The sequence below is a fragment of the Salmo trutta genome, chromosome 37 (assembly GCF_901001165.1).
Source record: "Salmo trutta chromosome 37, fSalTru1.1, whole genome shotgun sequence".
NCBI lineage: Eukaryota > Metazoa > Chordata > Actinopteri > Salmoniformes > Salmonidae > Salmo > Salmo trutta.
Window position 1 is genome coordinate 7,727,519 of NC_042993.1, and position 24,580 is coordinate 7,752,098.

The window sequence follows — 24,580 nt, forward strand, 5'->3', positions numbered from 1 at the left end:
AAAGTTGGGTAAACAATACTTTCCTGTGGATATTGTATCTCCACTTCCTACCGTCAAAAGGACCAACAGCATGGACAACCGGTAAGTGTAAATATAATTGTATTCAACATTCTGGCTTGTAGAGACTCTTGCCTCTTTTTTAGGGCGACTTCTTTCACACTGAATAACCATGGGGTAAACACGGTCACAGTCTGATGTTTAGGCAAGAGGTGAGTAAGAGAATGCAAAGGCAATGAACATGGCAATTGCTGTTACAGGTATTATGAGAGAGAAATAGGGTAACAAACTAAATATTTAATATACTAAATGGTAGTCTCCACATTTAGATTAGTCATTTAGCAGAAGCTCTTATCCAGAGTGACTTACAGTTGGTGCATTCATCACCACTCAATCATAATAAGTAAAACTTTGCCTCAAATGTAGCTATCGTACACTAGAGAGTGACAATTGTAAAGTGATTTGTGAAGGTGTAGATATGTGCTTTGTGCTATTGCCACATGCAAAACCTATCTAAGCCTTTCAAATCTACAAGAAGTGCCTTGGGCCGGGAGATGGGTCTGGTGTCTGAGTCAGTTTGCTGCACCAGTGTCAAATGTTTCCAATTGGTCCCTTGTTGGAACCCCCATCTCTCTACTCAGCTCTTCAATCTGCTTGACCAGGAACTGCTTATCACGTCCCTCCTGTTAGAGTTAAACACACTGTTATACAAGGTTAAGCTTGAGTATGGGTCATGGACATGGTTTTGTTTCAAACATATATTTTTTTGCATCATTATGATGTCATGTAGGACTTCTCCCCATTCATCACTTACCAGTTTAAGCTGGGCCTTTAGCAGATCAACACTCTTCCCATAGACTGCGGCTAGAGCTGCTACGTAACACAGCACCACACTATCAGGACAGGGAGACAGAGGAGAGCAATGTTTATGCAACAAACACAGTCAGAATGTTATGTACAGGAATCTGAACACATGGAAATAACCCATGCTGACCATATGAGTCTATGCAGATATGGGCCTCCCATTTGTTGAGTTACAAAAGCAATATTACATCATCAAACACAAGGTAGACAGTAACACACGGACCCATGTACCTGCAATGGACACTCGGATCAGTAAGACTAAATCACTCACCAGGAGAAAATGAAGAGATCAGTAAGACAAAGTGACTCACCAGGAGAAAATGAAGAGATCAGTAAGACAAAGTGACTCACCAGGAGAAAATGAAGAGATCAGTAAGACAAGGGGACTCACCAGGAGAAAATGAAGAGATCAGTAAGACAAAGTGACTCACCAGGAGAAAATGAAGAGATCAGTAAGACAAAGTGACTCACCAGGAGAAAATGAAGAGATCAGTAAGACAAGGGGACTCACCAGGAGAAAATGAATAGATCAGTAAGACAAGGTGACTCACCAAGAGAAAATGAAGAGATCAGTAAGACAAAGGGACTCACCAGGAGAAAATGAATAGATCAGTAAGACAAGGGGACTCACCAGGAGAAAATGAATAGATCAGTAAGACAAGGTGACTCACCAGGAGAAAATGAATAGATCAGTAAGACAAGGTGACTCACCAGGAGAAAATGAATAGATCAGTAAGACAAGGGGACTCACCAGGAGAAAATGAATAGATCAGTAAGACAAGGTGACTCACCAGGAGAAAATGAATAGATCAGTAAGACAAGGGGACTCACCAGGAGAAGATGAAGAGAGGGATGGAGAAGGCCTGGGAGCCCATGTAGAAGATGAAGTCCTGTGTTGTCAGGGAGAGAGTGTAGAAGGTGTTGGGAACGATACTCCACATCATAGTGAGAGAGCGGAACGGACCACAGCTCATAGAGGGATGGATCCTGAGGATGACATATCAACACCCTCACCATCTACCACCACCACCACTACACCTGGTCCATCTGCCACTACTATCCCTGCACTGTATAACAGGCTTCCTTCCTGCTGCAGTAGAGATAGAGTCTGCGTCCGAAGTGGCACCCTATTCTCTATATAGGGCACTACTTTTGACTATATGCCCTGTTCAAAAGTAGTACACTATATAGTGAATAGGGTGTCATTTCAGACGTAGGCAGAGTCACTCACTGGGCCAGGCTGTAGATCATGGCGACGAGGGCGAGGCCCCAGCCGAACAGCAACACCACCAGGAAGAAGATGGTGGAGGTGGTGGAGCGGAACGTCTTCACCGCCGGACGACAGTTAGAAAACAGAGTGACCTGGAGGAGAGATGAAGGGGGGGGGGGTTACTGTGGTTGTGTAGTGAAGGGCAACTGATCTGGGGCCAAACTTTAACTTGAGAAACCTTTCAGAAAATGAATTGATTACATTTCCATTATTGGTACAGTATGGAGAGCAGCCTGACCTTCTTGCAGTAGAAGAGGATGAAGAACTTGAGTGTGTTGATGAGAGGCAGCAGAGGGCAGAACAGAGCTCCAGTCCACACCACTGTCTGACCGTAGACCAGACCCAGCACATTGGGAGGCACCAAGAACTCCTGACGACCTACCCACCGGGTCAGTGCACAGGAGTAGTGGTCCACAAACAACCTGCCACAGTATGGAAGAAGAGATCATCAATAAATGTGATAGAGGATGACTAGCTCAGATTGAGTTACACCACAGTAGGGTGTATAGTGTACACTACCTGCGTGGAAACTCCACCAGGAAAAGCATGGCGATGGTAATGAGGAAGTCAAACAAGGCCAGTTTGTACATCTCCTGTCCCACACGCGTCTCCCAGCACTGGGTGGCAGCAGCAAGACAGACGGACATAGCATGGGTGGGAAAGAATAGAAGATGATGCAACATGGTTGATACCGGTTCTGTACTGTAGGTAGAATCGAATGGAGATATCATCTTTTCTAGACAAATCTGATAAATTAGACCCTGACTGCTACCATGCTGTATTAAGAGAGTGGTTACCGGATATTCCTTGTTGTTGTACTGGCAGAGCTCACATTTTGGACTGTCTTTAAAGCAGGTGATCTGACTCCACAGAGTAAACAGCAGCACTCCCAAACTTATCATACGCAGAAACACTGACCTGAACACAGGAGGGAGGGACACAGGCAATATTCACACACACACAGAGAGACATACACACACGTATGCACGCGCACACACTGGTTGAGTGAAGCTCTAGCAAAGCGATAAGGTCACACACACACTAACCTAACGTAGCAGGCGTAAAAGAAATGCCTGAAACTAGAGACTCAGCAGAGGCTACACACACACACACACTAACCTAACGTAGCAGGCGTAAAAGAAATGCCTGAAACTAGGGACTCAGCAGAGGCTACACACACACACACACACACCTGAACAGTGCCATGATGATGGTGGTACTAGGAGAATATCTCTCAAACAGGGCTATCTGGTCACACATGAAGGGCACAACAAAGTTTCCTGTTGTGATGACGATGGAAGGAAGGTAAACCCAGAACAGGCCCAGAATGCCCTCTGCTCCAACCTGTGCCTAGAAACCACAAGGAGAGGGGGCAAAGGTCAACCAGAAAAGGTTAGAACAGCCCCAGGATACCCACCTCCCTGTACTGACTCAATATGACATGGAGAGGATGAAAGGCCAAACATCCAATCAATAGTTTTTGTTTTGTTTCTTTGTGTTTTTGACTGACCTGGCTGAAGACAGTAGCCTTGAAGATGCCAAAGAAAGCTCCTCCTATGAGGGTGAGGGAGATGAGCATGAGGAAGATGCGTAGAGAACACAGACCCACTGTCTGACCTAAGGTTAGAGACAAAGCCTTTTTCTGTAGCCTCTCCTCCTCCAGGTCCACCTGACAGAGGGAGGAGACAGATAGAGGGGAGAGAGAGTGGAGAAGGGAGAAATAAAGGGGAGAGATCATACAGAGAAATTAGAGGGGAGGAAAGAGGAGTGCATCTTCAGTGACCATGCAGTAAGAGGCAGAGCTCCTACCTGTAGCTGGTAGTGGATGCTTTTCTGTTTGAGTTTGGTGGCCCGGTCTCCCTGGCAACCGTAGTCCCAGCCAGTGAACACCATCTTGCTGTAACTGCCGGCAGCACCGCTGCCTGTTGCCACAGCAACGCGAAGTGCGCTCCCCATGCTGTATAAGGGACCAATCGGAGTGGGGGGTCAGTAAGTCATTATGGTTAATGTCCATTCTATCCATTTTATTTCTATGCAGATGGAAGTGTAGGGCATTCCAGAAGGTACCGTGTGACGATACAGATGAGACAGAAGGCGAAGTAGAAGACGGAGGTGAGGAGGTAGGCCAGGGGCAGGTTGTAGTGGAAGCCACTGCTCTCTGCCACGGTGTTGTTATAGTAACCATAGAACATGTAGGAGTACTCCATGAAACCCTGGGAGAGGGAGATAGGTGGAGGGTGGGAAGTGGTGAGAGTGGAGCTTACTAGACTAGTAGCATACCAGACTTGACACAAACACACAAACCCACAAGCAGTACGTTATTTTTTATTTCACCTTCATTTAACCAGGTGGCCAGTTGAGAACAAGTGCTCATTTACAACTGCGACCTGGCCAAGATAAAGCAAAGCAGTGCGACAAAAACAACAACACAGAGTTACACATAAACAAAAGTACAGTCAATAGCACAAAATAAAATAAAAATAGAAAAATCTATGTACAGTGTGTGCAAATGTAGGGAGATAGGCCCTAGAGGTGAAAATAATTACAATTTAGCATTAACACTGGAGTGATAGATGTGCAGATGATGATGTGCAAGTAGAGATACTGGGGTGCAAAAGAGCAAGAGGATAAATAACAATATGGGGATGAGGTAGTCTGGTGTGCTATTTACAGATTGGCTGTGTACAGGTACAGTGATTAGTAAGCTGCTCAGACAGCTGAGGGAGATATAAGACTCCAGTTTCAGAGATTTTTGCAATTCGTTCCAGTCATTGGCAGCAGACAACTGGAAGGAAAGGCGGCCAAAGGAGGTGTTGGCTTTGTGGATGATCAGTGAGATATACCTGCTGGAGCGTGTGCTACGGGTGGGTGTTTCTATGGTGACCAGTGAGCTGAGATAAGGCGGGGCTTTACCTAGCAAAGACTTATAGATGACCAGGAGCCAGTGGGTTTGGTGACGGATATGTAGTGAGGGCCAGCCAACGAGAGCATACATGTTGCAGTGGTGGGTAGTAAATGGGGCTTTGGTGACAAAACGGATGGCACTGTGACAGACTACATCCAGTTTGCTGAGTAGAGTGTTGGGGGCTATTTTGTAAATGACATGCCCGAAGTCGAGGATCGGTAGGATAGTCAGTTTTACGAGGATATGTTTGGCAGCATGAGTGAAGAAGGCATTTGTTGCGAAATGGGAAGCCGATTCTAGATTTAATTTTGGATTGGAGATGCTTAATGTGAGTCTGGAAGGAGAGTTTACAGTCTAGTCAGACACCTAGGTATTTGTAGTTGTCCACATATTCTAGGTCAGAACCGTCCAGAGTAGTGATGCTGGACGGGCGGGCAGGTGCGGGCAGCGATCGGTTGAAGAGCATGCATTTAGTTTTACTAGCATTTAAAAGCAGTTGGAGGCCATGGAAGGAGTGTTGTATGGCGTTGAAGCTCATTTGGAGGTTTGTTAGCACAGTGTCCAAAGAAGGGCTAGATGTATACAGAATGGTGTCGTCTGTGTAGAGGTGGATCAAAGAATCACCAGCATACACAGGCAGAAAGACAGACGGATGTGCAGACAGACAGAGAAAAGTGTGTGAAAGGCCAAGGCCTCTTAAAACAAAGCTGCATGGTTTTGCATTCTGAACTTCAGAGAAGTGTTGTTCTCTGAGCTGTATTCACTATATCTATAACCAGTGGTACACAGGACTAGATTACACATGTTGTGTTTTCTCACCGTTCCAGAGAGTAAGTCCAGGAAGTACTGGTAAAACACCACCAGACCTTGAAGATTTGGATCATAGACCTTACACACCTCTGGACCTGACACACACACACACACACACACACACACACACACACACACACACACATTCTCAGCTGTTTGAAGATAAGCCAAGGTCACATTTGATCATGTTTCCCACCGCAGCCTTGGCACAGAATACCTAAGTTCCATGACCTGCTACTTTGTTAGGGACTCCATTCTCAAACCCGTGAGAGAATCCCAGTAACAACTGCTGCAATATTTGCAGTTTCAATCCCTCAATTCAATTAAAAGCCCATCCTCTAAGGCAGATCTGTTGCTATGATACTGCTACAGGGAACAGTGAGAAGACATTGTTTTATATTGGAGACAGAATAATGTTAATAGACTGGACTGGAATAAAGATAGTGAATGTCACTCCAATGCCATCACCCTTTAACCAATCATAGGCCTGGTTTGAAAATGCATCCTCCAGTGCTGGCCTTACCAGTGCTGTCCACTGTCATGTTACTGGTGCTGGTGGATCTGAACACGATACTGGGGATGAGGATGAACCCAGCAATCAGCAAGAACGACAGGAAGTTGAGCACCACCAGGAAGCGCAGGAACATGAAGTAGGACTGGACACCACCGCCAAAGTGGCCTGCAAAGACAGGGGTCACAGGGCCATGTGGTGAATGTGAAGGCAACATAATTAACAACGACAGTAGCCCTGGAATGTTATTCATATTTTTCATAATTTCATAATTTAAATAAAAATAACATATTGGGATGCAATGTCAGAATGTCAGAATGTAATACATTTCATCTCCTATATGTGACATGGTATAGGTGTCTTCTTTGTTTTAAGCCCATAACCATGTGTATGAGGTGTGTATTTTAGTTTCAAAGGAGATTTGTTTAAGACTACCAAGAAACACTGTGTGACCCTGATTTAGCCTAATGCAGTAGAAGTGTGTGGAACCGAGGCCTTTTAGATATTGCTGAAAGCCTCGAGAAAACTTAATCTATGTGAGGTGATTGTGTATGCATTAACAAGTGCATATATACTGCTCAAAAAACGGTCAGAAAAAGACTCCATGAGGGTGGTATGAGGGCCCGACGTCCACAGGTGGGGGTTGTGCTTACAGCCCAACACCGTGCAGGACGTTTGGCATTTGCCAGAGAACACCAAGATTGGCAAATTCGCCACTGGCGCCCTGTGCTCTTCACAGATGAAAGCAGGTTCACACTGAGCACGTGACAGACGTGACAGAGTCTGGAGACGCCGTGGAGAACGTTCTGCTGCCTGCAACATCCTCCAGCATGACCGGTTTGGCGGTGGGTCAGTCATGGTGTGGGGTGGCATTTCTTTGGGGGGTCGCACAGCCCTCCATGTGCTCGCCAGAGGTAGCCTGACTGCCATTAGGTACCGAGATGAGATCCTCAGACCCCTTGTGAGACCATATGCTGGTGCGGTTGGCCCTGGGTTCCTCCTAATGCAAGACAATGCTAGACCTCATGTGGCTGGAGTGTGTCAGCAGCTCCTGCAAGAGGAAGGCATTGATGCTATGGACTGGCCCGCCCGTTCCCCAGACCTGAATCCAATTGAGCACATCAGGGACATCATGTCTCACTCCATCCACCAATGCCACGTTGCACCACAGACTGTCCAGGAGTTGGCGGATGCTTTAGTCCAGGTCTGGGAGGAGATCCCTCAGGAGACCATCCGCCACCTCATCAGGAGCATGCCCAGGCATTGTAGGGAGGTCATACAGGCACGTGGAGGCCACACAGATCTAGGATGTGTTGTTTAAGTGTTCCCTTTATTTTTTTGAGCAGTGTAGTTAAGTTCTGTGTATGTCACATACAGTTGAAATCGGAAGTTTACATACACCTTAGCCAAATACATTTAAACTTAGTTTTTCACAATTCCCGACATTTAATCCTAGTAAAAAATTCCCTGTTTTAGGTCAGTTAGGATCACCAGTTTATTTTAAGAATGTGAAATGTCAGAATAATAGTAGAGAGAATGATTTATTTCAGATTTTATTTATATACACTTAATTAGTATTTGGTAGCATTGCCTTTAAATTGTTTAACTTGGGTCAAACGTTTTGGATAGCCTTCCACAAGCTTCCCACAATAAGTTGGGTGAATTTTGGCCCATTTCTTATGACAGAGCTGATGTAACTGAGTCAGGTTTGTTGGCCTTGCTCGCACACACTTTTCCAGTTCTGCCCACATTTTCTATGGGATTGAGGTCAGGGCTTTGTGATGGCCACTCCAATACCTTTACTTTCTTGTCCTTAAGCCATTTTGCCAAAACTTTGGAAGTATGCTTGGGGTCATTGTCCATTTGGAAGACCCATTCTGCGATCAAGCTTTAACTTCCTGACTGATGTCTTGAGATGTTGCTCCAATATAGCCACATAATTTTCCATCCTCATGATTTATTTTGTGAAGTGCACCAGTCCCTCCTACAGCAAAGCACCCCCACAACATGATGCTGCCACCCCTGTGCTTCTCGGTTGGGATGGTGTTCTTCGGCTTGCAAGCCTCACCCTTTTCCTCCAAACATAACGATGGTCATTATGGCCAAACAGTTCTATTTTTGTTTCATCAGACTAGAGGACATTTCTCCAAAAAGTACGACGTGGTCCCTTGCTGAGCGGCCTTTCAGGTTATGTCGATATAGGACTCGTTTTATTGTGAATATAGATACTTTTGTACCTGTTTCCTCCAACATCTTCACAAGGTCCTTTGCTTCTGTTCTGGGATTAATTTGCACTTTTCGCACCAAAGTACGTTCATCTCTAGGAGACAGAATGCGTCTCCTTCCTGAGCGGTATGATGGCTGCGTGGTCCCATGGTGTTTATACTTGCGTACTATTGTTTGTACAGATGAACGTGGTAACTTCAGGCGTTTGGAAATTGCTCCCAAGGATGAACCAGACTTGTGGAGGTTTACAATTTTATTTCTGAGTTCTTGGCTGATTTCTTTTGATTTTCCCATGATGTCAAGCAAAGATGTACTGAGTTTGAAGGTAGGCCTTGAAATACATCCACAGGTACACCTCCAATTGACTCAAATGTCAATTAGCCTATCAGAAGCTTCTAAAGCCATGACATCATTTTCTGGAATATTCCAAGCTGTTTAAAGGCACAGTCAACTTAGTGTATGTAAACCTCTGACCCACTGGAATTGTGATACAGTGAATTATAAGTGAAATAATCTGTCTGTAAACGGTTGTTGGAAAAATGACTTGTGTCATGCACAAAGTAGATCTCCTAACTGACTTGCCAAAACTATAGTTTGTTAACAAGAAATTTGTGGAGTGGTTGAAAAACGAGTTTTAATGACTTCAACCTAAGTGTATGTAAACTTTCGACTTCAACTGTACATACAGCCCAGGATATAGATGTGTATGTAGTTGGTATTGGATTAACCATTGCCTGATTTTATTGAGTGATACAGTGTGATTAAATCTGTCACCTCCTATCTTATGCAGAGCCTTTCTCCACAGAGCTACATAGGACATGACTCCCCCTGCATCTGCTCTGAACCTGCTCAGGGACTTGGCCTTGCTCCTCTTCCATGACTGCCAGCTAGTCACCACAGGCACACGCATCTGTTGCACCTCCCTGGAAGAGAGAGAGTATGCTTTTTGGAAGATTAGAGAAGTGAGGGAGTATAGTAGGACAACAGGACAACAGCAAAGGAATTGCACAGAGGCAGAGACGCTAGTAACTACTATGACCACTGAGGTCCCATACCGTATCGCTCTCTTTAGGCGCATGGTCATAGGCCGCTCTCTGAGGTCCTTAGGGGGACCCGAGTCACCCTCCTCTCCCCCCTCCGAGGGGGGAGAACCCCAGTTGAACTGAGGGCCATTCTGATTGGACACTACAGACTTACTCCGTAACCTCACCAACTGCTGGGCACCATGGTAACCGTGGGCTTGGAGAGGGCAGAGGAGGGCAAAGATATATATATATATATATTTACATTTAAGTCATTTAGCAGACGCTCTTATCCAGAGCGACTTACAAATTGGTGCATTCACCTATAATATCCAATATATATATATATATATATACAGAGAAAAACTATGAGTGATGTCCTGAGTCAGCCCAGTGTCAGTGTAGTTGATTGGTTGTAGTTTTGGAAGAGTTGCAATCTGTTGGTGTATTATACTTGTGTGGTACACATAATTCAAGGATATTTTAAAGTATACATTCTTGGAAAATCTCCCTTTACCATGTAATAGCATATTTTTGTATAGAACAAAACAAGTAACCAGGAAGCATTTCACTGAACACAAAGGCACACCTGTACCGATGAGACCGAACATACCACACCTACAAAACATTAGTCGCGCGGCTTACCTATAGTGGAGCTCTGTCTTTGTAGCTCACTGAACTCCATGAGACGGAGGATTCCACCAACACTTCAGAAACACTACAATCAAACAACCAGTCCTCTGTATCTCACTGCTAATTACAATGCTAATATATAGTTAAACCAGCATACAGGGCTAGCTCTTTTACAAGGTAGTATCCAGGAATCACTCCCCCCTCAGACTTTGCTCCATGCAAATAACCATCTCTGCCACAGATACTTCCTTGTACGTTTAACCCATTCACTCCTGGTAGACCGTTAGGTTACACTCCACTCAGCTTACATCCAACAGAACATGGACGTTAGTAACTAATGCAGTATCAACAAGCTGGGGTGTTACAAGACATTTGATGACTGGTTACAGGTTAGACCCATAACTTAATCATGTAGGAGTGTTTACTGTCTGTGCTTCAGTTCATAAACCTGTCTGTACACTGATGTGACATGTTAGGTAACCATAGAGGCAAGCCTGTGAACAGTGGGATTTGTGTGTTCGTTGCTGTGCGTGTGAGTATGTGCAAGGGGATAGGGGAACGTTGATCATTTTCAGGTCTGACAACTCCTATAGTAAGTAAAAACCATAGAATGAACCATGTCAGATCAGAAATTGCAAGAGAAATGTGCACTAATAAAACTACAGCCAACATCCATGAACAAAACATCAATAAGGAACAAGACTTCAGACGTGTTGAATAGCTGAGACATGTATTCCGTTGGTAACACTGAACTGTTACAAGGCAGGGAGAGTTACAATCATCATAGTATCAAGGTGAAACCATTCAGAAACAAACAAAAATACACAAGAAAAACTAAATATTACACGTGATGGAGAAGCAACCATCAAGGAATGTTTTCTATACTGGTCATGTACTGAAATGAGTTGGCTGATAAAAAAAACACAAGGTAGTTGTTTCTTTGGGGTTAGGGTTTTGGCACAAGGAAAAGGAGGGAGGGTTTGGATATATCAGATTGTGGTAAACAATTATAATACAATGCTTCCATGCTATCTAGTAAATTAAATTACAAGAAATATAATTCCAAATAACTTTTTATTCTACTGTCAGCACAATTTATTTAAAAAAAAATTATATAGTAATACCATTACATTTGTAATAAGATGGCAGTCAAACATTTTGGCAGTGACTGAGGACTGACTGGTAGCTTGGTCTTTCTACAACCTTACCTTGTCAGTCAGTCCTCAGTCACTGCCAAAATGTTCTGATTGAGGCAACTTATTTCCTAATATAGTGCACTACCTTTGGCCCAGGTCTGACCAAAAGTAGTGCACTGTCTGGGGAATAGCCAGGTGTCATCTGAGATGTAGCCAGTGATACAGACAACAATAAAGAACAATAAATACATATTCACCATACAGTATAGAATTACATCTCTAATCAAATAATCTCAGACACCTAGAACGCAATTCTGGCGTAATTGCAGCAAATGCTCTATTTATGTTACGTGCATCTGTCCACAAGAGATTACTAATGACTACGGAATGCAGGACAGATCATTTTTGTAAAGAAGAAGAGATGAGTAAAATGCTCATTTACAGGCCAAGTCAAGATGAGAACATTTCAGAAGATCACCCAAAACGACATTTTAAATAATGCAGTAAAATATATTCAGATTAAAATCAACATAGCAAATACCTTAAGCAATTTTCATATTTTTCTAAACCACAGATTCCATTCTGAAATTTGCACTGGTCTTTTTGGTTCCAGTAGCCCCTCTTGACACAGTGAAAGTTATTTCAAGTTTCTTGGTCTTTACTCTGAGAACAAATCACTGAGGATGGCTCCACTTAATAATGACAGAGAATTTGTTTTCCTTTCAACTTGGAGCTAAGGGAGAAATTATCATCTTATCATAATACAAAACCTAATAAGAATGTTGAGGAAAGAGAACGTATACAACTGCCACATTCATTATGACTGGATCCTCTATATGCGTTTTAAAACGAGACAAGTATAACTCAGTATGTACTCATGGTTATCCGAAGTTCAGTTTTCTGCACTATTCTATAATTTATCATAGGAATGGCCTGATCAATGAAAACTCAAATATAAAGAAGCAGAAAGTCTTGTTGCACTGGGAAAATGCATTGTTGATCTGGTCATGACTTGAGATAAATGCCTGTGACTTGTATTTAACTTTGAGTAAATCATGCATTGATGTCAATGGGATTAGAGATTTAGGCAAAATTACAGACTGAGTAACATACTTAGATCCCAGTTCAAATTGAGTCCTTGCTCTATGAATGGATTCAAGGGATGTGCCGCTGTGGCTATACAGTACTTTCTACTCTGTTTCAAGGCAGCATCTTGAACCTACAGCCTTAGAACATACAATTTTGTGTCCTCTAAACTAATTGAAGTAAATTTGTATGAAAATTGACTGATTTTGAAATAATCACACACATACGCACAAGTGAAGTAGCTGAATAATCTACATCCCCCTGAACTTTTTTGCCACTCACACATCAAAAATAACATTCATTAAGCAAACATTCTTTCACCCAATTATACCTGTATGTACACGTGCTTTGTAATGTAATATCACCATGGCAACTGTTACTGGGTTACAACAATGTTCATAAGGATTCACTGTATTCAGCTAATAGTCCAATGATGTCTCCTGGTTAGGGAAATCCTACAACTTCATCTATTCTACCTCCCAACTGCAAATCAAACCCTAGTAGGGTCTAGGGGCCAGTTTGGGATCGAACATAACTCTTCTCTACCAGGGGAGACATCACTGGACCTAACTGACAAAAGTGACCCATACAGATCAGTGACAGACAGTGCATTGTGGGAATAGTCGTTTTTTAGTAAACCTATCCTCCCCATACAGTACATCCTCCCATCTCCCACCCATCAATCCATTCTCACTCTGTCTTCTCTCTCACGTCCTCTTGCTTCACCTCTTTCTTCTCCCCCTCAATTTTCTCCTCCATTTCACTCTTCTTTCTCTCCCTCTTTCCTCCCTTCATCAGCCTCCCAAACAGAATGCAGGCCAGGGCGATGATGTGGATGATGAAGTAGATGGAGGTCCAGTAGTGGACGGTGTCGCTGGCCTTCAGCAGGACGAAGCCCATACACATGTAGTCATAGGCCCTCATCTTGAGGAACCAGTGGACCCAGTCGAAGGCACTCTGACCCCGGGGCCCCAGCTTGGCCCTGACCGACGCCTCCATGGCCGACTCAGCCGCAATGCACAGGGGAATGGTGAGGAATGACAGGTAGTAGCCAGCGTGAAGCCCGTGCCAGTATGCACTGATGAACATGGTCCATCCAGCCCTGGGAGAGAGAGAGAGAGAGAATTGTGAAACGTATGCATCAAGTGACATTCAGGGGACATCTTATCTGGCAGTTACAAATATATTGAAAGTTGACTGTAGTTTTGTAGTTTAACAGACTTCTATGAGACAGTTTATTTTAGACACAATACACATGCCTTCTCTAGTGAACCTACATAGGGCCCTTACTTGAGTGCGTAAGCCTTGAAGGGGGAGTTGGGGTAGATGTAGTGATGCAGCCACCACTGCACAGTCATGTTCCAGTAGCGCATCCCGTGGCGGACCTTCACACAGAAGTCAGTGTTGTATGGGTCAATGTTCTGGATGGTTTTGAAGTCGTACACAACCGGACTTTCAGGGTCAGGGCTGGAGAGACCGAAGGATCAAAACCAAGATTAAACACTTAAATAATTATGAATGAATGTACTTTACTGTTTTCCCCAACTGGACTGAATATCCTGTGTGAGACTTGCCTATAGTTGACAGTGGGTCCCCCTCCCGGCTTGGAGAGCGCCCCCTCTGGGTAACAGCCCAGTCCTGCGCTGATGCAGCCAGCCTCTGCCCCACACCATGCAGCGTAGAACCGCATCCGGAACACAAAGAACACCACCGTCATGTAGAACAACCTGGAGGGGGGAATAGAGAGAGACCTCTATGTATAACTACGTAGCTCTCTGGAGAGCGAAAGACAGCGGTGAATGAACTCACAATTCTGTTATGCCAACTCAATATAAATAAAAAAAATCTACTCTACCGTTCAAAAGTTTACTTAGAAATGTCCTTGTTTTACATGAAATTAGTTGCAAAATGAATAGGAAATAGTCAAGACGTTGACAAGGTTAAAAATAATGATTTTTAATTGAAATTATAATTGTGTCCTTCCAACTTTGCTTTCGTCAAAGAACCCTCCATTTGCAGCAATTAAAGCCTTGCAGACCTTTGGCATTCTAGTTGTCAATTTGAGGTAATCTGAAGAGATTTCACCCCATGTTTCCTGAAGCACCTCCCACAAGTTGGTTTTATGGGCATTTCTTTCGTACCATACGGTTAAGCTGCTCCCACAACAGCTCAATAGGGTTGAGATCTGGTGACTGTGCTGGCCACTCAGTTATAGACAGAATATCAGCTGACTGCTTCTTCCCTAAATAGTTCTTGCTGAGCTTTGGGTCATTGTCCTGTTGTAGGAGGAAATTGGCTCCAATTAAGCTTCGTCCACAGGGTATGGCATGGCGTTGCAAAATGGAGTGATAGCCTTCCTTCTTCAAGATCCCTTTTACCCTGTACAAATCTCCCACTTTACCACCACCAAAGCACCCCCAGGCCATCACATTGCCTCCACCATGCTTGACAGATGGCGTCAAGCACTCCTCCAGCATCTTTTCATTTCTTCTGCGTCTCACCAATGTTCTTCTTTGTGATCCGAACACCTCAAACTTAGATTCGTCTGTCCATAACACTTTTTTCCAATCTTCCTCTGTCCAGTGTCTGTGTTCTTTTGCCCAGCTTAATCTTTTATTTTTATTGGCCAGTCTGAGATATGGCTTTTTCTTTGCAACTCTGCCTAGAAGGCCAGCATCCCGGAGTCGCCTCTTCACTGTTGACGTTGAGACTGGGGTTTTGCGGGTACTATTTAATGAAGCTGCCAATTGAGGACTTGTGAGGTGTCTGTTTCTCAAACTTGACACGCTAATGTACTTGTCCTCTTGCTCAGATGTACACCGTGGCCTCCCGCTCCTCTTTCTATTCTGGTTAGAGACAGTTTGCGCTGTTCTGTGAAGGGAGTAGTACACAGCGTTCTACGAGATCTTCATTTTCTTGCATGGAATAGCCTTCATTTCTCAGAACAAGAATAGACTGACGAGTTTCAGAAGAAAGGTCTTTGTTTCTGGCCATTTTGAGCCTGTAATCGAACCCACAAATGCTGATGCTCCAGATACTCAACTAGTCTAAAGAAGGCCATTTTTATTGCTTCTTTAATCAGTACAACAGTTTTCAGCTGTGCTAACATAATTGCAAAAGGGTTTTCTAATGATCAATTAGCCTTTTAAAATGATAAACTTGGATTAGCTAACACAACGTGCCATTGGAACACAGGAGTGATGGCTGCTGATAATGGGCCTCTGTACGCCTATGTAGATATTATTTTTATTTAAAAAAAAAAAAGTTTTTTAAATCTGCCGTTTCCAGATACAATAGTCATTTACAACATTAATCTCTACACTATATTTCTGATCAATTTGATGTTATTTAAATGGAGAAAAAAAGTGCTTTTCTTTAAAAAACTAATTTAAGTGCCCTCACACTTTTGAAGGGTAGTATACCTTTTTTTGATACAAGTAATTTATTTAACAACATTTTTACAAAATCAAGAGTGCTGTTTTGCTACCTGAAGACAAAGTGATGTTCCAGGAACTCTTCAGTGCGGACGTATGCCAGGGGGAAGTACATGTTGGCGGTCAGGAACAGAGCTCCGTAGACAGGCACCAACCTCAGCCTCAGCATGCAGGGTACCCAGCCAGGAAGGTCCAGGGAGCTGGGCTGCCTCAGCCAGTCCACATAGGTTTGGAACCGGAAGAACGGGCCTTTAGGGAGATGCAGGGATAAAATGAAGGGATGAAGAGAGAGCATTGAGGGAGAAGTGGTAGGATAGACAAGGTGAATAGTACAAGTTAGAAAAGACAATAAGGAGAGAGAGGGATCATTGGAGGACAAAAAGGATAGATTGCAAGAGAGAAGAGTAGTGTTAATGGGTGATGGACGAAGGGGGTGAGTAAAAAAAGGAAGGAGAGTTACAGGAAGGTCGTGTACTGGAAGAGAACGTAAGCAGACTCACAATATTTTACTAGTGGCAGATACAAAGACAGAGAGAAACAACAGTTAAAATGGGTGCAAAAGCAAATTTGTGGCAAATCATACTAGATACATGGTACATTTACACCACATACACACTGAAGCCATTCACCTGTCTCCATATCAAAAAGAGGTCCAGAGAAATGGGTGAACTGTGGATATGTTGACAGTAGCCCTGTATGATGAAACAAACTAGGGAATGGGGCTAGACAGCCTTACCTGTCATTATACCCACATAGCAGTAGCTATAGGCTATCATATCATAGAGGGAAGGCTCTTGGGACAGTCCACCAACCACAGGAGACTTAGAGAATGAGCTCACTTCCTGTTTCTTCTCCAGGTGAAAACTCTGCACCTCATTGGCCAGACTGACCATCTGAATGAAAACAAGTGGGTTGTTACTGTAAACAACATCATTATGCCCTTGCATTTCAGTAATCGTGTATGTCCTCCATCTCTTCCTGTAGATGTACCTTCAGAGTGAGGAGTAGCTGGATGGCGTTGGCGAAGGGTGTTGGCGGCGGCAGGCCGAACCATGTGACCAGTCTGAAGAAGAGGAGGTAGAGGAAGGTCCAGGCCAGAGAGAGAGCTGGGGCACTCCTGAAGAAGGTAAACAGGGGAATGGGTGAGAGAGAGAAGTTCCTGACTGTCACACTAAATAGTGGCACACCATTACGACACAGGAGTGTTCTACAGTGTCTGTTGATACAGTTGAAGTAGGAAGTTTACATGCACCTTAGCCAAATACATTTCAACTCAGTTTTTCACAATTCCTGACATTTAATCCTAGTAAAAAATTCCCTGTCTTCAGTCAGTTAGGATCACCACTTTATTTTAAGAATGTGGAATGTCAGAATAATAGTAGAGAGAATTATTTATTTCAGATTTTATTTCTTTCATCACATTCCCAGTGGGTCAGAAGTTTACATACACTTAATTAGTATTTGGTAGCATTGCCTTTAAATTGTTTAACTTGGGTCAAATGTTTCAGGTAGCCTTCCACAAGCTTCACAAGGTTCTTTACTGTTGTTCTGGGATTGATTTCCACTTTTCGCACCAAAGTATGTTCATCTCTAGGAGACAGAACGCGTCTCATTCCTAAGCGGTATGACGACTGCGTGGTCCCATGGTGTTTATACTTGCATACTATTGTTTGTACAATAGTATGCAATTACAATTTTTTTCTGAAGTCTTGGCTGATTTCTTTTGATTTTCCCTTGATGTCAAGCAAAGAGGCACAGAGTTTGAAGGTAGGCCTTGAAATACATCCACAGGTACACCTCCAACTGACTCAAATGTCAATTAGCCTATCAGAAGCTTCTAAAGCCATGACATCATTTTCTGGAACTTTCCAAGCTGTTTAAAGGCACAATCAACTTAGTGTATGTAAACTTCTGACCCACTGGAATTGAGATACAGTGAAATAATCTGTCTGTAAACGATTGTTGGAAAAATGACTTGTCATGCACAAAGTAGATGTCCTAACCGACTTGCCAAAACTATAGATTGTTAACAAGAAATTTGTGGAGTGGTTGAAAAACGAGTTTTAATGACTCCAACCTAAGTGTATGTAAACTTCCGACTTAAACTGTATATCATTTGTATATTTTGAATAATGTCTCTTAAAGCTGGGAATTGCCAGGGACCTCACGATAAGATATTATCACGATACTTTGGCGCTGATACAATATGTATTGCGATTCGATGTTCCAAACATACTGCTCACCATATGTCTGCTGCAAAGGGACAAGAGAGAGCCATTGAGAACACAAGTTGTGATCAGTCATGGAAATAAAAGTGCTGAAAACAAATTGGCTCCGGATTTAAAAAGAAGATATAGAAGAAGTTATGAAGAAAAGATACTGGAGTTTTGTTGCAGGTACAGCCAACTAGCGCAAAAAATTATATTGTGATATAGTCAAAACGATACAACATATCGTCAAAAATAATATATCGGTATGTAACTGCATGGATTTCTTCCCCCCCATCACTAATGTCTCACCGCCAGCTGCTCTTGATGATGATCCATGTTCCAAGCACTGTCACCAGCGAGTGGAGGGCATGGACATGACATGTTGCTATGGTGATCGAGAGGCCCAAGAGCAACGCTGCCCCCTGCTTCACTGGAGGACCTACAGCAACAATAATACCCACACACATTTCACTCACAATAAACCTTCAGAGCAGAGCAGATAGGCCTATTATAAATCATGTGCTAAAAAATGTTTAGACATGTTATCGTGATTGCAACTGCCTTTTAATTCTTCTGTCCTGCGTGTTACCAGAATGTATTGAAAATAAAGAATTGTGTTTTTCAGTGTTCATCTATTCTAGGAGACGCCATATAGGTTAGGTGAATTTATTCGACGGCCCAGATAGAATACTCACTCGGGTACCGGAATAGGAACCCGATGGGGATGGAAGCAGCGAGAATTCCCAAGTAGACCAGCTCATCAGGAGACATCTCTCTGCACACAGGTACACAACACACACACAGTATACAGTATGATCATGGTAACTAAAATAGGTCCTCTGCGTTGCATGGAAAAATGCTATGAGAAATTTGACTGCAGTTTGCATACATCATTATGACAGTGATAAATCCTGTGATCGACAACTTAATGTCAGTTCTATTCGAAGTTGCTATGCATGTTGGTTCCTCAATACACAAATATTGGTACAAGCTAAGTAGTATAAGAAAGTGTTTATATCATACACATGCCTCAACAACACATCGTCATGACAACATTTTTACACCACTGACGTGAGTTAGTGTGTGGACTGAATCAGAGCTCGCCTGATCATGCCATGGATGGAGTAATCACAGAATTGCAACATACGCGTTAAATGTTAGCACACGCTGGGCTAGTTAGCTACTGCAGCCTTGCGTGACACGAGAGGAAGTGCCGCAGTGACAGAAGACAAGGGAAATATTTATTCTAGAGGATCTTCTATAGGCGATAAGTTACATATTCTAGAAACGCAAAAAAATGTGCCTAGCTATCCCCCAAGACCACAACGAGCTAACTTGCTACAGTAGCAGCCAACGTTAGCTCTTAGCTCAATGATTGTATTCCCTGTAGATGTACATCTCTGTTCAAAGGATGTAGCTAAACTTCTAGAGTAAACGTACTCACGTTTAAAATCAGGCCGACATTCAATATAGTTAACAATCCCTGGAACAAATATTCAAGCACCGTGATGATTTGGTAAATCCCACTTCCTACTACCGCACCAACGTGTCATTCACAACCAAAACCCCGCCCATGGACACTGCCCCGTCCATAAATTAAGGCAGTACATTTAAAAAATAATCATTCTGCTTGAAATGATTTGGAATTTTACATTAATATGGCGAACCCATTGATTCTTGAGGAATATTACTTAATGTCTCATAAGCTTTGTTCAACTGTCGTACCCAATGATACAGTATACACTGAACAAAAATATAAATTTAACATGTAAAGTGTTGGTCCCGTGTTTCATGAGCTGAAATAAAAGATCCCAGAAATGTTCCAAAATGCTTTTTTTCTCTCAAATTGTGCACACATTTGTTTACATCCGTTAGTGAGCATTTCTCCTTTACAAAGACAATACATCCATCTGACATTTGTGGCATATCAAGAAGCTAATTAAACAGCTTGATCATAACACAGGTGCACCTTGTGCTGGGGACAATAAAAAGCCACTCTAAAATGTGCAATTTTGTCATACAACACAATGCGCCACAGATACCTCAAGTTTTGAGGGAGCGTGCAATTGGCATGCTGACTGTAGGAATGTCCAATTGAGCTTTTGCCGGAAAATTGAATGTTAATTTCTCTTCCATAAGCCGCCTCCATCGTTTTACAGAATTTGGCAGTATGTCCAACAGGCCTCACAACCGCAGACCACATGTAGCCAAGCCAGCCCAGGACATCACCTGCGGGATTGTCTGAGACAGCCACCCAGACAGCTCATTAAACCTTTTTGTTGTTGTTGCAAACCTTAGACTTTCTGCACAAACTGTTAGAAACCGTCTCAGGGAAGATCTGCGTGCTTGTCATCCTCACCAGGGTCTTGACCCGACTCCAGTGGACAAATGCTCACCTTTGATAGCCACTGGCATGCTAGAGAAGTGTGCCCTTCATGGATGAATCCCAGTTTCAACAGTACCGGGCAAATGGCAGACAGCGTGTATGGCGTCATGTGGGCGAACGGTTTGGTGATGTCAAGTTGTAAGCAGAGTGCCCCATGATGGCGGTGGGGTTATGGTATGGGCAGGCATAAGCTACGGGAAAACGAACTCAATTGCACTTTATAAATGGCCATTTGAATGCAGAGATACCGTGATGAGATCCTGAGGCCATTGTTATGCCATTCATTGCGTTCAGTGTATATTCCCCATCAGGACCCAAAATAAGCTCATAAGCCATTGTAACCAATGTAAAACATGGTGAATATCATTTCATTTTATGGATGTTAGTTCCTTGCATCCATAGCCGTCTATGAATGAGTGTTTACATTTCTCCAGCCCCGTAAAGGAGTGGAGGGATGACTGCTTTATCATTTTAACTGCAGATTGGCCTACATTTCAAGTGCCAAATATGAATATTGTCAGTCTAACTAGGCTGTTTGATAAATATGCATTTTACCTACCTTTATTCCCTATGAATCCACAATCCCATTGGAGTTATGGCAGACAAAGCACTTACCCTGTGCTATTTGCTTATTCTTGAGACAGCCTTAAATCATTGGGAGGTCAGAGACCTGGCAGTGTGGTGCCGGGACAACCTCAGCAAGACAAAGGAGCTGATCGTGGACTACATGAAACGGAGGGTCGAGCATGCCCCCATGCACATTGTTGGGGATGTTGTGGAGCAGGTCGAGAGCTTCAAGTTCTCTTCAGATTGAAGAGATTTGGCATGGGCCCCCAGATCCTCAAGTTCTACAGCTGCACCATTGAGGGCATTTTGACTGGCTGCATCACCACTCGGTATGGCAACTGCTCAGCATCCAACCGCAAGACTAGAGGGTAGTGCGTATGACCGAGCTCCCTGCCATCCAGGACCTCTAACCCAGGTGGTGTCAGGAAGGCCCTAGAAATTGTTAAGACTCCAGCCACCCAAGTCCCAGTTCTGATAACAGGGAAAACTGATGCAGTCTGGAACCAACAAGACCCTGCACAGCGCCTACCCACAAGCTGTCCAACTGCTAATTAGTTAACCAAGAGCTAGATGATCTGCATTCACCATTGCCTAGTCACTTACAATCTACTTCAATTCCTTAATACCCCATGCACATTAACCTGGTACTATGTCTCTAACGGTTAGTCTTATTTTTCATTTATTTCTCCACTGTTGGGAACAGCCCATTAGCAAGCAGTTCAGTTAGTCTACACCCGTTTTACAATGGAAAATGTGATTAGTTCTCACTCCCAATAGCCAACTGAGCAAGTCAGAATTACATGATCCCTATAAATGTCCAGCAATCACACATCTATAACCCTAATGTAGCCATTAGGTGTAGTCAATTATTGTGCAGAGGCCTTAACAAGCGTAGTTTCCACCAAGTAAAAATGATCACTTAAATTTGTGGTCAAATGTTTTTATTATTGAAAAACAGGAAGTGTCAGACAAGTCATCCTCTATTTCAATCCTCCTCTTCCTCATCAGCTCCTCCAGCACCACCCTGGCCCTTCTTGGCATTCTTTCTCTTGACGCGGCCGGGGCGTCCGCCACCGTATGGTGAACGCAGGGAGAAGTCAATGTGCTTCTGGCTGTCCAGGCGCACCACGAAGGAGGGGATGTTGACCACCTGCTTGCGCACACTAGAGGGAGAAAGGAGAACTCAGTGAGTGGTTTGTTCCCCCCCACTTAATAGCAGACAAAACCATCTAGAATAGTTTTCCATCAATGACAGGCCTCATTCACGAGGAATTCTTGACACCACAGGAAGTCTGAATATTAATTGTAATCATCGGCCTGCCTGAGGTAAAGTACTCTTATCCAAACTAAATTGAAGACCATGCGATTGCCTTACAAGTCAAATACACTTGACAGTTTGCCGTGACCATTGGTCCACATATCTGCCCGAGGTGCAATCCTCCATACATTACCTGTCAGCAAATAAGCCTCTCGCTTGGCTCTGGGCAGTCTTATAGACAAGGTATACAGTTTTACTGCATTGACCTTGCTGAAACTCTTTGCCCACTCTTAATGGGCAGGATTGGCTCTGGGCAGTCATAGACAAGGTATACGGTTTGTTACCGAATTGACCTTGCTGGAATGTTAAACCACACTCAGGGATGAGCTATCGTTTGTGAGGCCCTCTAAGGATTGAGAAAGTAACTCATAAGTTGTGCAGTTTCAACTCATAAGTTACCTGAACAGTTATTGTAGGCATGTGAGAATTTGAAAAATGTACATGTTACAAGTGGTTTAACTACCGGTCACAAGTTCAGAGCCCACTTAAAAAAACAGACCAGTGTAATGATCTATCGACTTGTCCTTTCTAGCATGGCCATCTAGTGACCATCTCCAACAGTTTACCGGATGTGCCTCTGGCGGATGAGAACGCGGGCATGGTGGATGCTCTTAGCAAGGCCCAGCTTGAAGACCTGCGTCTGGAGCCTCCTCTCCAGGAAGTCCTCCACCTTCAGGCCCAGGATGTAATCGAGCTTCATCTTGCCCTCGTCCAGCACACCGATCCTCACCAGACGCCTGAGCAGGGCGTTACCTAGGATACAGGATGCGGAAATTCTCAGTCACTGATCACAACATAGGGCCCTCTAATCTGGCCCTAATCAGGGACTGATTGAGACCTGGAACCCCAGGTGGGTGCAATTAATTCAGGTAGAACAGAACCAGCAGTAATCTGGACCTCTTAGGGTAAAATCTGAATATCCCCGATTTAAGGCATCTGGAAATCTGACTGACGGCCTCATTCACGAGGAATTCTTGACACCACAGACAATCTGAATATCGAATATTTAAATCATTGGCCGATATCTCACTAGCTAACAGCTCAAAGGACTTCTACGAACAGTCAAAATATAGCTCAGAGTACAATCTAGCTGTGGCGTACCTTCAAAAAGACGCTTGGGGTCCTTCTCATCCAGAGTGAGCAGCTCTCTGGCGGCCTTGCGGATCTTGGCCAGGGTGAACTTCACCCTCCACACCTCACGCTTGTTCCTCAGACCATACTCCCCTGAGAGATTAAAGTTAATTTACTGAAAAAAATACATGGTATTTAGAGAGCAAGTTTTGATTTATATTGAATCTGCTTATTTGCACACATACCGATAAGTTTAAGCTCCTGGTCGAGACGAGACTTCTCGAAGGGGCGGCGGGGGGTGACGTATGTCTTGCGACAAACCCAACTCCTGGCAACGGGCATAGTGGATCAAAGTGCCTGAGGAATAAGAATTGATATGGCTGTTTAGTTCCAACATTGCGATTACACAAATTATTAAACTGAATTTCAACCCATGTTAATTATTCTGCAGACCAAGTCATACACCCATTAATACAGTGGTACTCCGTAACTTGGCTGGCGAAAGCAACAGTGGGAACTTGTTAACTATTTAACTAGCGTCAACGGATTCATATAAATAGACAATTTATATTAGGGCATTTTCCCCCCCACCTATACAATTGCAAACTGTAAATGTAGTTTGATAGTGTAAAGCTTTTGAGAAGATGCAGAGAACTACAGTAACGTCAGGCCAGACCGGCGATATGTCACTCTTGCTAGCTAGCTAGCTAACCACGTTGTACAGTGCGTGTACGACTGACATGACCGAATAAGGCAGAAGTTATGCCAAAAATATACAAAAGATGTTGGTCGATGTTACCGAAATGCACAACTAAGCGTATTAATACATTACTTCTCAACATTGCGACCCTACTTCTATGGAAAAACAACAGACTAAAGCGCATAGTACGTTATTACCTGTGTTCCACAGGCCAGCGCGATAAAGAGGAAGTCAAATTGGATTTCTCCAATATTTATAAGGATCCCGCGAACTACATTTCCCATAAATATGTGACGACACCACTTCAAAGCAGCAGTTGGTGAAACAACTCCATCTGTTGTTCAACTTTAAAACTACAGCTTTGTTCGTCAAACAAAAACCGTTTATGTTTACTTGCTGAACATGAACAACTAACTTTTCAAACAACTATCTAG

The 24,580-nt window shown here is 43.5% G+C and overlaps 3 protein-coding genes across 3 annotated transcripts; all 3 read right to left on the reverse strand.

Annotated features, from left to right (window-relative positions):
- Window positions 1-82: 82 nt before the first annotated feature.
- tmc4 (transmembrane channel-like 4) lies at window positions 83-10,458 on the reverse strand. Its single transcript, XM_029736625.1, has 16 exons — window positions 10,251-10,458; window positions 9,639-9,822; window positions 9,358-9,506; window positions 6,370-6,525; window positions 5,856-5,941; window positions 4,199-4,344; window positions 3,941-4,088; window positions 3,642-3,800; window positions 3,324-3,481; window positions 2,929-3,049; window positions 2,651-2,748; window positions 2,370-2,553; window positions 2,093-2,223; window positions 1,693-1,848; window positions 812-890; window positions 83-680 (listed from the first exon to the last, which is right to left on the reverse strand). The coding sequence occupies exons 1-16, from the start codon at window positions 10,288-10,290 to the stop codon at window positions 570-572; spliced, it is 2,106 nt and encodes a 701-aa protein (XP_029592485.1). The 5' UTR covers window positions 10,291-10,458; the 3' UTR covers window positions 83-569.
- A 491-nt stretch (window positions 10,459-10,949) lies between these two features.
- On the reverse strand, window positions 10,950-19,670 carry mboat7 (membrane bound O-acyltransferase domain containing 7). The gene is made up of 9 exons (XM_029736279.1): window positions 19,549-19,670; window positions 18,800-18,879; window positions 18,414-18,543; window positions 16,885-17,011; window positions 16,631-16,787; window positions 15,948-16,143; window positions 14,035-14,187; window positions 13,751-13,927; window positions 10,950-13,562 (listed from the first exon to the last, which is right to left on the reverse strand). Exons 2-9 carry the CDS (start codon window positions 18,873-18,875, stop codon window positions 13,151-13,153), a joined length of 1,428 nt encoding a protein of 475 aa, XP_029592139.1. The 5' UTR covers window positions 18,876-18,879; window positions 19,549-19,670; the 3' UTR covers window positions 10,950-13,150.
- Window positions 19,671-21,981: 2,311 nt separating this feature from the next.
- Window positions 21,982-24,407, reverse strand: rps9 (ribosomal protein S9). Its single transcript, XM_029738399.1, has 5 exons — window positions 24,344-24,407; window positions 23,692-23,803; window positions 23,477-23,599; window positions 22,942-23,128; window positions 21,982-22,220 (listed from the first exon to the last, which is right to left on the reverse strand). The coding sequence occupies exons 2-5, from the start codon at window positions 23,786-23,788 to the stop codon at window positions 22,043-22,045; spliced, it is 585 nt and encodes a 194-aa protein (XP_029594259.1). The 5' UTR covers window positions 23,789-23,803; window positions 24,344-24,407; the 3' UTR covers window positions 21,982-22,042.
- Window positions 24,408-24,580: the final 173 nt, after the last annotated feature.

Coding starts and splice junctions, on each gene's coding strand:
- tmc4 (XM_029736625.1), bottom strand. CDS start 10,290: ATGGAGTTCAGTGAGCTACAAAGACAGAGCTCCACTATAG. Junction 9,507..9,638: donor CGCCTAAAGAGAGCGATACG/GTATGGGACCTC, acceptor TCTCTCTTCCAG/GGAGGTGCAACAGATGCGTG. Junction 3,801..3,940: donor GCATCCACTACCAGCTACAG/GTAGGAGCTCTG, acceptor TCCCTCTGTCAG/GTGGACCTGGAGGAGGAGAG.
- mboat7 (XM_029736279.1), bottom strand. CDS start 18,875: ATGTCTCCTGATGAGCTGGTCTACTTGGGAATTCTCGCTGCTTCCATC. Junction 17,012..18,413: donor ATCATCAAGAGCAGCTGGCG/GTGAGACATTAG, acceptor TACCTTCTTCAG/GAGTGCCCCAGCTCTCTCTC. Junction 14,188..15,947: donor GAACATCACTTTGTCTTCAG/GTAGCAAAACAG, acceptor TCCCCCCTCCAG/GTTGTTCTACATGACGGTGG.
- rps9 (XM_029738399.1), bottom strand. CDS start 23,788: ATGCCCGTTGCCAGGAGTTGGGTTTGTCGCAAGACATACGTCACCCCC. Junction 23,129..23,476: donor CCCCAAGCGTCTTTTTGAAG/GTACGCCACAGC, acceptor CCTGTATCCTAG/GTAACGCCCTGCTCAGGCGT. Junction 22,221..22,941: donor ATCCGCCAGAGGCACATCCG/GTAAACTGTTGG, acceptor TTCTCCCTCTAG/TGTGCGCAAGCAGGTGGTCA.